At 41.1% G+C, this 15,047-nt stretch overlaps 3 protein-coding genes across 3 annotated transcripts; 2 read left to right on the top strand and 1 right to left on the bottom strand.

Moving 5' to 3' along the window:
• The first annotated feature begins 1,148 nt into the window (after window positions 1–1,148).
• On the top strand, window positions 1,149–5,191 carry LOC127755771 (uncharacterized). The gene is made up of 2 exons (XM_052281446.1): window positions 1,149–1,433; window positions 4,844–5,191. Exons 1-2 carry the CDS (start codon window positions 1,149–1,151, stop codon window positions 5,189–5,191), a joined length of 633 nt encoding a protein of 210 aa, XP_052137406.1.
• Window positions 5,192–8,175: 2,984 nt separating this feature from the next.
• Window positions 8,176–11,392, top strand: LOC127770097 (ADP-ribosylation factor 1). The gene is made up of 7 exons (XM_052295774.1): window positions 8,176–8,390; window positions 8,876–9,032; window positions 9,586–9,656; window positions 9,832–9,951; window positions 10,294–10,412; window positions 10,830–10,911; window positions 11,123–11,392. Exons 2-7 carry the CDS (start codon window positions 8,885–8,887, stop codon window positions 11,126–11,128), a joined length of 546 nt encoding a protein of 181 aa, XP_052151734.1. The 5' UTR covers window positions 8,176–8,390; window positions 8,876–8,884; the 3' UTR covers window positions 11,129–11,392.
• Window positions 11,393–11,803: 411 nt separating this feature from the next.
• On the bottom strand, window positions 11,804–15,002 carry LOC127770087 (vacuolar protein sorting-associated protein 36). Its single transcript, XM_052295764.1, has 8 exons — window positions 14,299–15,002; window positions 13,864–14,064; window positions 13,258–13,351; window positions 13,115–13,172; window positions 12,936–13,005; window positions 12,543–12,678; window positions 12,373–12,457; window positions 11,804–12,179 (listed from the first exon to the last, which is right to left on the bottom strand). Exons 1-8 carry the CDS (start codon window positions 14,938–14,940, stop codon window positions 12,122–12,124), a joined length of 1,344 nt encoding a protein of 447 aa, XP_052151724.1. The 5' UTR covers window positions 14,941–15,002; the 3' UTR covers window positions 11,804–12,121.
• Window positions 15,003–15,047: the final 45 nt, after the last annotated feature.

Raw genomic sequence — 15,047 nt, forward strand, 5'->3', positions numbered from 1 at the left:
AAGAAATCCTGCCAAAATTTTGGCAATATTGCTAGAATTTGATAAGGTTTATTTTCGCTACAATCTTATCAAGCCCTCAATCTAATAGCCAATTCATACAATAGATAACTATAAATTTATAATACATCATTAATAATTGGTCTCACATGTCATACGCACTCAACGTTTTGGAGTCCGTACTGCAGCTGCCTCTCTTCCATCTTCTCGGAGCAAGAATAATAGTGAGCTATAAGCTATTATAAACTTACATGGTGGAGCGAGGTAACAAAAAATCAAAGATGTTGGCTCTCATGCAAGAGCTAGCTTAACACAAGCTCGAAGACAAATACATTAAATATATCAGTGAGAGATAGAGAGATGAGAAGAAATTTGTAGCCAACCTTATAGCTAATCTATTATATATATTGGCTTTAAAATGTGCTAATAGTAGGAAGTGAGCTATACTATATATTATGTTTGCTCTCACCATATCTCCTCCACATGTGTTTATAGCTAACCCATTAGTTACTCATTTCATTTTTAGAACATCGAATATTTTTATAAACTATAGAAATTTATATTACAAGAAAAGACCCATTAATTACTCATTTCATTTTTAAATAGTTGTCGTTGGACATTATTCATCTTCAAAATTTTACTTTGTATATATTTTTTAAAAAATCCATAATTATTTAAAGAGATGTCACTTCAACGAATATTTAATTACTAAAAATATCTAGTTGCTAGCATGCTACCGGTACAATTTCATATTTTGTAATTGTTTTTGAGCTTTATTATTAATTAAAAGTCTGGTATGATAATTTACAAATCGCCTAAACCTATGCGATGAGTATGCTAGTATCACGGAACTAACAAACTATTTTGGTCAATGAAATTACAATAGAAAAATCTGATATCCCCACCTAATGAATGGATCAGTGCGTCCTGCGGAGCAAAATATTGGAAATTCCCTCTTCTTTTTTCATCCCTTCGCGCAAAAATTTTCATGTACAACGAGTTATAAATACTACCGGGAGAGACTTGAGAAGCAATAGGTTAGGGAGAAACACAAGGGCGCAAGAGAGCACAAGAGAGGGGAGATCCACCAAAAGAGCGAGACGAGAGAGGGGGAATCCACCAAGAAACACCTGGCTACGTGCAGGAACGCCATGGAGGAGGAGTTGGCCAAGAAATCTACCATGGGCATTGACTTGAATGTGGTGCCTACTGATGGAGATGATGGATCAAGGGATACACCAAAGAAAGCAGCGACAGCCAAGAACTTTGACTTGACTGTCATGCGTTCAGATAGAGATGATGGATCAAGGCAGACAAGAAAGAAAGTTGCCAGAAACTTTGACTTGAATGTTAAGCTTGAGGAACCGGACGAAGAGGAGATGAAGACTGATTCTGCAACACACGATGAAGCAGCACCAGAGAAGGACATCTACCAAGTCGATGAAAGCACGAAAGCCTTTATATCTGAATTAAGAAAGCTGTATTTCCCTATTTTTGAACTATTTGATTATTAGTACCCCTATCACCCAACCTCAGTCTATGTTATCCTAGTGGTTTTAGATTCCATTATCTAGTTGGATTGTTTTTTAGGATTTCCTATGTTCAGCTTTGATAGATGGGTTCATCATGGAGAAACCATACATGATTCTGAGGCAGATTTAAATCGAGACATGGAAGATCAACCTGGGTTCTATATGCATGATATGACAAATGATTTTCTGAATGCTTCCAGTGCAAATAATAGATCAGAAAATAGTATAGCACCAGATGTGCAAGATAATGTTTTTTGTGATGCTGCAACCAATGAGGAGACTAGCAAATTCCATAGAGTGCTAGATGATGCAGAACAAGAGCTATACCCAGGATGTGATAATTTTTCAATATTATCTTTTATCGTCCAAATGTTGAACATCAAATGCCTTTATGATCTTAGTGGAAATGCAATAAATGCTCTGTTTGCCATGTTGTGTAGAGCTTTTCCAAGCGGCAATAAAGTCCCTAAGTCTTATGATGATGCTAAGAAGATTATGTCAAATTTGGGGTTGGACTATGTAAAGATTGATGCATGTTTCAATGACTGCATTCTTTTCAGAGGTGGATACGCCAAAGCTGAATCTTGTCCTGTTTGTGGAATTTCAAGATGGAAAGATGAGAGACAAGGAAATACTCGTAAATCAAGAAGAAAAAAATGCTAAAAAGGTTCCACAAAAGGTGCTACGTTATTTCCCATTGATTCCAAGATTAAAGCGTATGTACATGTGTTCAAAAATAGCAGTTCATATGCGATGGCATAAAGAGAAGCTAGTTGATGATGGATATATGAGACACCCTGCAAATTCCACGGAATGGAAGAAGTTTGACAAGAAATTTTCATCATTTGCATCAGAGACATGAAATATTAGGCTTGGTCTAGCTAATGATGGATTTAACCCTTTTGGAAATATGAGCTCATCATATAGCATATGGCCAGTTGTTATTGTTATATATAACTTACCGCCTTGGATGTGCATGAAAGATTCTTATATGATAATGTCAATGTTGATTCCTGGCCCTAAAGCACCTGGAAATGACATAGATGTTTACTTACAACCATTAATCGATGAATTGCTACAGTTATGGCCGGGTGTACCAGCTTATGATGCACACACAAAGTCCTCTTTTAAGCTCCAGGCAGCATTGCTTTGGACAATCAATGATTTCCTAGCATACGGTAACTTATCGGGCATGAGCACAAAAGGGAAATATGCATGCCCTTCATGTCACATTGATACATGGTCACATAAGCTTGTCAATGGGCACAAATATTGCTACATGGGACATTGTCGCTTTTTGCCAACAAGACATTCATGGAGAAACGACACAAAGTCCTTTGATGGCCAAAAGGAAAGGCGTTCCACTCCAAAACCATTGTCAGGAGATGACATTACTGCTCAATATGAGCAGTTCGATCAGGTATCCTACTAATTTGAGGTACTTTTGTGTTTTTGTAAATTGTACCCATGCCAATTATGAGCACTTATTACTTGTAAAGAACATATTGAACTTTATATAATTCTTAATCATTGTGTTTGCACTTTATTTGGTTAGGTCAAATTTGGGAAACATAACAAGAAGAGAAAGCGTTCGAGCAATTTATATGGAATTTGGAAGAAAAAGAGTATATTTTTTCAGCTGCCCTATTGGAGTACGTTATCAATAAGACATAATCTAGATGTCATGCACATAGAAAAGAATGTCTGTGATAGTATTGTGGGTACCTTGTTAAATCCGGAAGGAAAGACAAAGGATAACATTAAATCCCACTTTGATTTGGAACTCATGAAAATACGGCCTGAACTTCATGCACCCCCAACTGGTGATGGCAAGTATTTATTTCGTCCGGCATGCTATACAATGACACTATTAGAAAAGAGAGCATTTTGTGAATTCCTTAGGGAAATTAAAGTGCCGGATGGGTACTCTTCAAAAGTGTCACATTATGTGGATGCAACAAATGGTAAAATATCAGGGATGAAATGCCATGATTGTCATGTATTTTTGCACAGATACCTTCCATTATCCATTCGGGGAGTGCTACCTCCACATGTTTGTGAGGCTATAATTGAGCTATGTAACTTTTTCAGAGAAATTTGCTCCAAGAAGTTAGATGTTAAAAACATAAAGAAGCTTGAATCCTCAGTTGTTATTACTCTATGTAAATTGGAGAAAATATTTCCTCCTTCGTTCTTTGATGTAATGATGCATCTACCAATTCATTTAGCCTAGGAAGCTATTGCTGGTGGACCAGTTCAGTACCGATGGATGTATCCCATTGAAAGATTTTTACGTAGATTGAAGTCATTTATAAAAAACAAGGCTCGCCCCGAAGGATCGATAGCTGAGGCATATATTTTGCAAGAATGTGTACATTTTTGTTCAATGTATTTGCAAGGAGTTGAAACAAGAAACAACCAGCCAAGTCGGAATGAAGATGTACCAAATGACAATGGTACTGTAAAACTACAGATATTTACTACTGTTGGAAGGCCTCTACTTGGAAACAAGTATTGTCAGATGGCATTAAATGAGTTGGAGAAAGCTCGGATATATGTACTTAACAACTGTGAAGAAATATCAGAATATGCAAAGTAAGCAATGCAACTCACTATCCTTTTTTTTCTAAGATGGTAATATTACTGAAATTTAACGTATATTTAATTATGTTGCAGTATTCACAAGGAACAATTGAGCAACCAGAGTAATATAGGTGTGGATAAGCGCCATGACTAAGAGTTTTTTCAATGGTTCAAGAATCATGTATGTATTCTAATATACCACATCATATTACTTCCATATAAAATTTTAAAAATAATTATATTATTTTACCAAAAAAAATTTTGACACTGAATTTTACCTGATATTTGAGTTGTATTCCAAAGGATCTCCATCTGTTACAGATGAATTATTCGCTCTAGAAAGAGGACCTGATGCTCGAGTTAACCATTTCACAAGTTATATGATTAACGGGTAGAGATTCAACACCAAAGACCGAGACATGCTAGTTCAATCACAAAATAGTGGAGTGTTTGTTAAAGGTGATGAAGCCAGTGGAAGCAAAGATTATTTCGGTGTCTTGACAGATATTATCAAGCTCACATATGGTCCTTTCAGTGTTATAATGTTCAAATGTGAATGGTGGGATGTACACGCTCAAGGAAGGGGAGTAAAACAGGACAAGTACAGATTTACCTTGATAAATACTTCTCGCACCTTGCGAATTGATGATCCATATATTTTGGCCACACAAGCTGAGCAAATATATTATGTCAAAGATACTCGAGATCCTAAATGGCTTGTCGTGGTAAAGACAAAGCCATGTGATCTGTACGACTTTCCTCCTACAGAGGAAGAAGAAAATGATCCATCGTTAACAAAAAAGTCTACTTCTGAAGCATGCCAAGAGAACGAAGATATCACAGTGGCACTGAATGAAAGTAGAATCGATGATGATATTGTCATGGTTTTGGACAGAAATGGAGTTGAGAGTGAAACTATCGAAGCAGATCCGATAACGCATTCTGAAGAACAAAATAATGAAGAAGAGGAAGAAGATTCTGATAAAGATGAAGAAGATTCTGAAAGTGGCGGCGCTGAGTATATGGATACAGATGATGACAATAACACAGAAAGTGATGAAGATACAGATGATAGTTAATATACAATTTTTTTCAGGTTTATGCAAATTTAGACTTACTAAAATAGTTGATTAATTCTTATTACATATCTATACTCTTTTGCTCAGTACACTCTCGTACCATATGTAAGCAATATACATGTGGTATTTTTTATGGAGGAGCTACAGCTCATCAGCCATCACCAGATTTTGCACAAGTCAATACTTTTGTATATGTGTGATGGCTCATAAACAATTCAGATATGCCAAATTGACTTGCACTAAAGAAAATTAGTACAAAGTTTAGTATAAAAATTAAGTTGAACTAACCATTGGATGGGCATGTGCGATCCAAAAACAAAAATTGCAAATCTGTAAGGGATGCTCAGATCGAAGTAGCCACCGCTCCTCAAGCAACTGGACCGTTCGGGTTCACGGCCTGCTAATCAGAGAGGAAATTTGAGACAAAGAGGACAAGGAACATATGCATCTGAGATCAACAAACTAGCACTACTATTTCCCATTTTCCCATCAACAAACTCAACGTAACTATTCCCCATTTTCCCACCAATGGGATAGTTGCCGTCAGCCAAGAGGAACACAGAGATCTCGATGAGAGAACAAATGGGACTTACCCATTCTCGCTCTGCTACTGGTCGAGCTCGCTACACTCCTTGCAGCACTCCTGGTCATGGGGCTGAGCTCACTGGCCGTTCTCCAGCTCCCAGCACATACTACAGGACTGCAGGGGTGGTGGCTTAGAGCTTAGTGGAGGACAACCGGGCTGTTGACCTCCTAGTTCACACAAGTACTATAAAAGATTAAGAGAACCTCATTTAGAAGATTTATCTTGGCCGGTTGGTCAACAGCCTTACCTATACATCCTGGTGGTCGTGTGTTTGAAACTTGCCAAGCCTAATCTACTGCTATTTTTTTCTTTATTTTAATTGCCTTGTAAATTGTAATCATTTTTTGTGATAACCATCTCATCACTAATAATAATTTTAGCGATGATAAAATATGGCATCACTAATTAAAAATTAAAAAAATGATAATATGCCAATTCATCACGATCAACCCGTCACCGTTTTTAGGTTTTTTGATGACTTAACATTTTATCATGGATTGAGCACAGCAGTAGTGAGAGCATATTAAATCATCACAGTTCACTCGTAACTATTGGTATAATTAGTGGTTAGCTACCAGGTTATCACATTTTTTTAATAAAATAGTGGCAACACTATGACTTATCATAATTGAGATGTCACTGACAATGTGTTTTATGATGATAAAATATTTTCTCACTAGTTATAGGTGAAATAGTGATGGGAAAATAGTTTCCCACTAGTTATACATGAAAATAGTGACAACAAGATAGTTTGTCACTATAAAACCACTTATTAGTGAGGAAGTAAGGTTTCATCACTAGCGTACGTTACTAGTGGGCCAATTCCTTGTGGTGATAGTTTGGTGAACCTTGTTCGGTAATCGTTAAATCGTAGGATAACGGTAAACTCATCTAAAGCAGTTTGGTTAACCCTACTAGTAGCTACTATTACTGCAACAAGCTAGCTACGTGTACATACGTGTCGCGTGTGAGCAGAATGTACAGTATTGGTTAGGAGTACTTAGTACTAGTAGTTGGTACAGCCGTATTTGGCTACTCCAAGCTCTTGTTGATTTGACAGGAGTGTATAGTTACGATTCCATCAATGCATGTTGGTGGTGAGTGTTGCACCGACGAACATGCGTGACATTAAAATCTTGTCGCCTGCAGTGCAGGCTACAAAATGAACCTGTCTAGAGAGATGCGGCAGGCTGCATGCTGATCGCTGACGGCTGTACCGGAGGAACAGTAGTGAGTAGTCTCTCTCGTGTGGATGTTCAGCAGCGCTCTGGAGATCAAGGAGTTCTAAACTTTTCTTGAAAATTTCAATTTTTCTATCACATCAAAATATTTTTACATACATAAACTTTTAACTTTTTCATCACATCGTTTCAATTTTAACCAAACTTTTAATTTTAGTGTAAACTAAACACACCCCTTGGGTTATATCTAAAGCCTTCCGTTGTAAGCAAGGTCTATATATGAAAAAGGAGCAAAATTTGGTCGTGTTGGGGTCTTGGGGGTGGCTAGTCGCTCTCTTAAGATAGCTGCATTGCTAAGCTTCCTCCAGCTATATATTGAAACATTCTGTTTTTGGCGAACGTACGTGCGGGAGGAGTTCAGCCAACCTGCATGCATGTATGTATGTATACCTGGTTCGCGCTAAATAAATTAATTCTTACTCGTCGAATAAACGTATATACGTATAAAGAAAAGTAAGATATCGATGCTTCACCATAAAGGAGCTTTGTGTTGAAGCTAGGCCTCTAGAAAACAGAATGGTCTTAAATTCTGTCAAACTAAAATTAATGGTCTGTCTGAAAGTGGTGGAATTTCACTTAGAAAAGTCCTGTTTTAGGCATTACTCAAATTTTATAGGAATTAAATAAATTAATTTCTAGAGTCTGTACATATAAACTGTGTGTGTATAAGCTTAAAAAAGGAAACCGCATGGTGCACGCGCGGTGGGCATGCACATGAAATAAATTTTGAATAAAAACTATATGTTCTTAAACCACATACTAAATAAATGTTTATAATTAAAACTGAGCATACGCATTTTTGAAAGAAAAAAAATGAGCATTCATATCAGAAAAAGAAAACCAACAAACAGATGAGAAGTCAAACAAGTTCAACCCAACTGACCTGTTGGGCTGGGCCGGGTCAAACCTGTCAACCTACACCATCCACCAGCCCAAAGCGAATCCTATCCCATCATTCCTTCCTGGCTCGGGGAGAAATGCCGCCCAGAATATCGATCGCATCGAATCCAGTCAACTTGCTCGGTGTGATCCCACGGCGGCAGCCGCAAGCCGAAGCATCGGACGGACGGAAACGACTGCATCCATCCACGCGTGCGGCTCGTGACGACGGTGGTGGGGCTCGCGTTCTCTCCCCCAGCTATATTATCTCACACGACTCGTGCCACACCGCACCGCACCGCACCCGCAAGCGCAAGCCCAGCCGCCTCGTCGTGTTCGCGTTCGTCGCGCGGCTCCGACCTCCAAAGCCGCCGCTACCCTTCCCGTCTTCGTCGTCGCCGCGCACGCAGATCGCGAACCAGCCCGCGCGCCGCGCAGCAGCGCCGCGGAGAGGAAAGGAGAGCTCCGCCGCGCACCCCCCGCCACCATCTCGGTGAGTTGCCCGCGCGCTCTGCTCGATCCCTCTCGTCGGAGCTCGCGGATCTGCCCGCTCCGGTGGATTTCTGTTGCGCTCTCTTTTTTTTTTCTAAATGAAAATTCCGTGCGAGTCTGTGGTCGATTCCGTGGAGAGATGAGTCGTTTTCGTTGCTGATTCGGTGATGGAGGCATGCCGCGTAGTCTCCACGCTACTATTGGCGGGGGGAATCTGTTCGAGCCTTTTCGCTTTCTGCTTCGGGTGTTGGCGAATCTGATTCGATTCCGCGGCTTTGCGCCCCGTCGTTTCATGGATCGAACAGCACGCTATGGGGATGTGGGTGTTTAGATCTCCCGGATCTCGTACCTTGGGCTCATCAATTTCCGCTTAGTTCTGTGTGCTGTCAAGTGAGCATGGGCGCGTGGGGATCGGCGCGAAGTCTGCGGTGATCTGTGTTGCTAGCTGAGACTTACCTGTGCTGCTGAATTTTTGTTTTGGAGCAGTAGGGAGAGATGGGGCTCACGTTCACGAAGCTGTTCAGCCGCCTCTTCGCGAAGAAAGAGATGAGGATTCTCATGGTCGGGCTCGATGCAGCCGGTAAGACCACCATCCTCTACAAGCTCAAGCTTGGCGAGATCGTCACGACCATCCCCACCATCGGTAAGCACTCTGTTCATGTCCTTGTTCTGCTTAATGAGCTGTCTTAGCTATAGGAAGGTACTATGCTGCACGTTTATGTACAGGAACGAACTTTTAATTACATGGAGTGATGGAGTGAGCACTAGTTCTGTTTGTAGAAACAAACTTGAATTTAAACTCTACATGGAGTGAGCACTAGTTCTGTTATGTAGAAACAAACTTGAATTTAAACTCTAGTAAGGAGGAATAGTTAGCACGAGCTTGTTCGTATTATAATCACATAGCAAACTTTGATGTTAAGGTATTGGATATCACTTTGGCTACAAATAAATTTACTACTTGAAACTTTGGTTAGAACTAAGCCAAGCATATGCTACTACACTTCTGTAGCTCTTAATGGAAACATCTGTAATTCTCTATACTTGTGATTATTCTTAATGATACATATGTATGCATCTGTTCATATGGACTCCTTTTATTGGGTCATTATGATAATGTATTTGTATTTTTGCCATGTGGCTTCATTGCATTATAGTTTTAATAAATGAAACTACCTTATTCTGGAAATTTTCAGGATTTAATGTTGAAACCGTGGAATACAAGAACATCAGCTTCACTGTTTGGGATGTCGGTGGCCAGGACAAGGTAATAGAGTCAGCTTATAGTTAGAAATCATAACTACCATTTGTTGGCTGTTCCTAGCCCTTGGGGTAAACCGGAATTGAACTTCTTTTATGCATTGATGTTGTCGTGCTAAGCTGCTAATGCTGTCATGAACTTTCCCAACTTAATTCTTTTATTGATCTATAAATCAAAACAGATCAGGCCCCTGTGGAGGCACTATTTCCAGAACACACAGGGACTCATCTTTGTTGTGGACAGCAATGATAGGGAGCGTGTTGTTGAGGCCAGAGACGAGCTTCACAGGATGCTGAACGAGGTAATGATTTTTGTTGTAGACTTGTAGATATTTGGTTGTTCCATAGTGTTCCCAGTCTGCATATATTGAATCTATTTACGAAGCGCTTATTCGACATTATTGCAGCTACAAAATTGGAAAAAAGTAAGTTGCTTGTTTGGTTCACAAAAATCTTAGGATTTTCCATGACCTTGTATGAAAATGCTAAGATAGTAGTTGAAATGCTATGAATCAGTAGTCATTTTTGTTCAACCTATTTGTCTGTTGATTTATTTAAAACTTACTGTTAGAAATACCAGTTCCCTAAATTATCATAAACCAATTAATTCCATGTTAATAATGAGAGACCCTTTTGTGTCGCAGGATGAGCTGCGTGATGCTGTGCTGCTTGTATTTGCAAACAAACAAGATCTTCCTAATGCCATGAATGCAGCTGAAATCACTGACAAGCTTGGTTTGCATTCCCTGCGCCAGAGGCACTGGTAAGGAACTCCATATGAACAATTCAAAAGTTATTTACCTTCCAATTGCTTGGTCAGAGTTATGCAGCTCTGCTATTCTGCAAATTATCAGGGTTTACATATTGGACATGCTGAAAACAACACAACTAGATCTGTTTGCAAGAGTATAGTGCATTTTTTAATGGGTTAATTGGATCCATGCCATTACAACTTCTTCGATTTTGAAAAACACCATTACTATTCGTCTATTTGGAGACATGTATGTGACACATTCTAGATGTCTTTGATGGTTTATTTAGTCTTCTGGTTGGGGTTGAATGTTACAAATGCTATTTGCATCTGCATTATGGTTTACACATCTATTGTGACACTGGTTACCTTTTGAAATTTATGAAATATGCATCATGTCATTAAAATATTTGTTTCCTGGTGTCGCAGGTACATTCAGAGCACTTGTGCTACATCTGGTGAAGGGTTGTATGAGGGTCTTGACTGGCTTTCCAACAACATTGCCAGCAAGGTATGTTGGCCTATTCTAATGTCTTAGTCTCTGCTTTTGTTGAAGGCCTATTCTGGCCTGAACTTTGGCGTTTAACTTAGGGATAGAAGAAAGCTGAACCATGTTACTCGAGCACTGTCTTTATATACCTCAATAAAATCGCTCCGAGTACTTGGCCTTAAACCTTAAGCATCTGCAGCTGATGACATGCATTTTCATTATTTTTGTGCAGGCTTGAGCGTTTTGGCAGCTGGATATCTGAACAATTCACTAGTGCCGGTTTACATATTATATAACATATATACACCCTACCACACATAGTGTGGGTGCCTGTGAAGGAAAAAACTCCTTTGTGGAGGGTAGTACCAGATTGTTCCTTTTCGTGGGCACTATAAGTGCCACTATAAGTGCTTATATTTTGTTTGGTTTTACAACATTTACTGTGCTGTCCATATGTACCCGTTTGTTCTGAGATGGTCTAGTAAATTGATATGCTTTGTCACGGACTTGGTGTGAGCATTGTATTTTAGTTTTTCTATGATCTAGTGCCAGTGTAGATATTATTTTCCTCAGCTTCAAACTTCCGTTTTTGGTTGTCGACATCGTTGTTGCGTCACGGATGCTTGCGGTGAGGAAGTGATGAGGTATATGGTTTTCTGACTGCATATGCCCATTGGTAATTGTGACATTGATACGCCATTGCTGGGTTGCCACAAACCAACAGGCCCGATTGCCCACTGGGTGCGAGGTTTCTGTGAGACAGAATCACAATAAGATGACATCAGTCAAGAATAATTTGTAGGTCATGTAGTATGGGTATATACACTATATACGTTGAGTACAGGAAACACGCATTCATTGGGATGTTGTAGGCCTTGTGCAAAATCTTACGAAACAAATGCCAAATTGAATATCTGTGTGTTAAGTGGTATTCAGTACTACCAGTTTTCTGTATTGAGTAATGACTGGCAAAGATAAAAGGTTGCCTCAGATCATTACATGTCTTTGCTTGACGGAAAGACAAGCAAAAGCTAATTCAAAGCATCACCTCTTCTGTTTAAGAAAGGCAGTCACGTCTTATGCAAGTCATTCATTCAAGCAAATACTAATGAATTTGTTACACCACGCTTTGGGGTGTTGTACAAAGTCGTCACGGCAGAATATGCAGACAAAACTGAACATTGATACGAACTGCCGAGCTCGTCATGCTCCCCAATCAACCCAAGATAAGTCACTGTGATGCTGCCGTGACAGATATCCATGTGTGGTATACTCCATGAGTTTTTGGCCTGGAAAGCATATTACCAATGTAAAAGATATTTCTCTTTTCCAATAATAAAGCTATATGTTCTGAATCAAGTAACAGCATGGACAAAATCTAATGATGAACATGTATTGATATTCATTTTACCAAGAAAAAAACAGGATATTCGTTGAAAGAAACTGGAGGAGGCCAAATGACTCAAGAAGAGGTCTACTTACATATACATATTTTGGGGATCAATTTCATTAAATAGATTGATGTAGAAGCGCAACCCATCTGGACTGACATCCCTGCAAAGGATACCTGACAAAGAAGTTGGTATTAGTTTATCTTTTTATATATAGTGTTCATGGCTTGAATTTTTTTTGAATGGGTAACCATCTAATACCAATGCTTTCTGCATTTAGAAGATGCTCCTTCGCTAAAGCAGGTGCAATCCCAAGTGTAAATGCAGCATCGCTGGGGCTTATTCCCTTCTGAAGGGCATCCTCCTTTTGTGCGAGTGATGAGATTCTCGCAAATACCTATGCATATCGGCAAATAATCAGCATGTGCTTCTGCTTAAAACGATAATAGTAGCGTTCAATCTGAAGGTAACAGTGGGCAGGTGCCCACCAACAAATTAAATGAAATGGAAGATAACTAAACAATTGGAAGGTCCAGAGATATTTAGCCACACTCTTTGTGCGACTGCTAACTTGGGATTGTTATGTCGTGTGATGTGTGGACTGTTTGACTTGAATTTATGATGAAATTTAGGCCTATTCTTGCCAGTGCTTACCTCATCATCACTATGCGTCTTGGTCTGGATCACCTTCACTCCACTGTCAAATTTCCTGAGCATGACTGGGCTGCTCATTACAAATCAACATCTATAAGCAAAACATAGAACCATAATTAATGGCTGGCAACAAACCAGCTGAAAATACTAAAAAACACATTACAACATGGGGTACATACACGTCAAATTTCTCCCAAAGGGAACAGGCTTGCAGAAGATCCTCTGGTGAGATCAACTCTACACAAAATATAAGGAAAAAAAAACAATATCAGAACATGTAACAAAGGAATTCCATACAGATACTTAGCAGAAAAGCACAGACCTGTCCCTCTTGCACGGTTGTAGAGACAATAGACATCAACTAGTGCCATCATACCGCCTGCTTTCTCTAGTGGTGTTCTAATATAGTCCGCCAACTGATAATGAATACAAAAGGTTGAAAATAGCCTTAGTAAGACTGCTCTAACCGGGAGGACTCAGAAGAAGATAAAAACTCTTCAAAACAGTGACGAAATATAGAGGCAAGGACATTTTTGGTGTTCCTGTCAATTGTGTATGAAACAGAACTTGAGTGTAAAATCTGTGGTCTGTAGTTGAAATAAAAGAAAACCCTCTGAATGATTCCCAAATTTGACCCAACTAATGTGTAAGCACTAAGCAGCGTGAAACAATTCAGGCATGAGGCAAAGAAATGAACAGAAAGTACTGTTCAATAGAAGTAGAGGCTCTTGGTTGATGGAGGAAAAGGACACACAATTTATCCTGAAGATCCTATGGCGATAAAACCTCTCAAGTTGAAGATTTGGTCTAGCTGGCATGATATTATACAAAGTTCATGCATTGCCATCAGCATCACAATTGAGCTTCACAGACAGTGAAAACTACTTCACAATGAATGCAGCAAGAACACGAGCAAAGCATATATTACCTGGCGTGACAGCTGCTGGTGGTACAGAGCACCAGCGGTTTCTTTCGTCACAGGGGACACGATTCCAACACTCAATAGCCAATCCTGCATGTCTTGCTTAGATCCCATCTCTTCATCATTGGAATTGGATTGGGCTGATGAGTTCGTCAATAGCTTTTGCCTCATTTTCTCCGCTAACTCCATCATTTCCTTAGCTTTGCTCTAATTACAAGATTGCAGCAAAACACACAAAAAAAAAAAAGCTGCGTTGTAAAAACATATTTGTTCCAATACCATATGACTGCGTTACAAGAACTAAATGTGGAAATTTTACATTTTAGCTGCGTTGTGGAGCATGGTGTTCCAGTAATCCAGTCAATTACGATTGCATCACAAGAACTAAATGTGGACATGGTATCAAGTACTACTTGGCAAGAGCAGCAGAGAGGAACGAACCATGAGGGCGTTGAGATCCTGGAAGGCATCCTGCAGATTCTGCCCCGCGCTCTCCCACGCCTCCTGCTCCATCCGCAGGATCCCGGACACCCCAACCACGGGCATCCTGATGGCGAGATCCTCCTCCGCGGGGGCCCCCTGCGCCGCCGAGGAGCCACCCGCGGGGGCAGCCGCCCCGGCGGCGACCACCTCCCACGCCCTCGCGCGGACGGCCTCGAGCAGCCTCCCGTAGAACACGTCGGCCTCCCCCTTGCTGACGACGACGGCGACGACCTCCGATCGCGACGGGGGCAGGGAGATCTGGAGGCGGACGCGCGGGTGGTGCGACGAGGAGGACGAGGAGGAGGAGGAGAAGATGGAGCGGAGGGGGTTGTGGCCGTGCTTGCGGTGGGGCGGGTAGGCGTGGACGACGGCGGCGAGCGGGAGGGCGCGCGCGGAGCGGGAGGGCTCGTGGAGGAAGATGAGGCGGTGGGAGGTGAGGACGAGGAGGCGGGCGCGGAGGGGGCCGAGGCGGGGGCTCTCCTCGGGCTCCACGTCCCCCTGCGCGACGAGGTGGCGCTCGACCTCCCCCGCGGTCAGCACCGGCCGCCCCGCCGCCGTCACGTCCGCGGCCGGGAGCCAGTCGGCCGCCGCGGCGGACATGGTGATGACTACTGCTGCTGCTGCTGGTGGTGGTGACCCGGGTGAGCTCGCGTTGGGTTTTTGCGTATTTGGGCCCGGATTGCAATCGCACACGGCCGCCGCCGGAG

The sequence above is a fragment of the Oryza glaberrima genome, chromosome 1, assembly GCF_000147395.1.
Source record: "Oryza glaberrima chromosome 1, OglaRS2, whole genome shotgun sequence".
Classification (NCBI taxonomy): Eukaryota; Viridiplantae; Streptophyta; class Magnoliopsida; order Poales; family Poaceae; genus Oryza; species Oryza glaberrima.

What these genes read in the sequence shown, in the direction of transcription:
- LOC127770097 (XM_052295774.1), top strand. Translation starts at nt 8,885, where the DNA reads ATGGGGCTCACGTTCACGAAGCTGTTCAGCCGCCTCTTCGCGAAGAAA. An exon ending in ATGTCGGTGGCCAGGACAAG is followed by an intron (nt 9,657 to 9,831) that starts GTAATAGAGTCA and finishes AAATCAAAACAG; the next exon opens with ATCAGGCCCCTGTGGAGGCA. An exon ending in TCCCTGCGCCAGAGGCACTG is followed by an intron (nt 10,413 to 10,829) that starts GTAAGGAACTCC and finishes CTGGTGTCGCAG; the next exon opens with GTACATTCAGAGCACTTGTG.
- LOC127770087 (XM_052295764.1), bottom strand. Translation starts at nt 14,940, where the DNA reads ATGTCCGCCGCGGCGGCCGACTGGCTCCCGGCCGCGGACGTGACGGCG. An exon ending in TCTAAATGCAGAAAGCATTG is followed by an intron (nt 12,458 to 12,542) that starts GTATTAGATGGT and finishes CTTCTTTGTCAG; the next exon opens with GTATCCTTTGCAGGGATGTC. An exon ending in GATCCCCAAAATATGTATAT is followed by an intron (nt 12,180 to 12,372) that starts GTAAGTAGACCT and finishes TATGCTTTCCAG; the next exon opens with GCCAAAAACTCATGGAGTAT.
- LOC127755771 (XM_052281446.1), top strand. Translation starts at nt 1,149, where the DNA reads ATGGAGGAGGAGTTGGCCAAGAAATCTACCATGGGCATTGACTTGAAT. An exon ending in CAGAGAAGGACATCTACCAA is followed by an intron (nt 1,434 to 4,843) that starts GTCGATGAAAGC and finishes GTCGTGGTAAAG; the next exon opens with ACAAAGCCATGTGATCTGTA.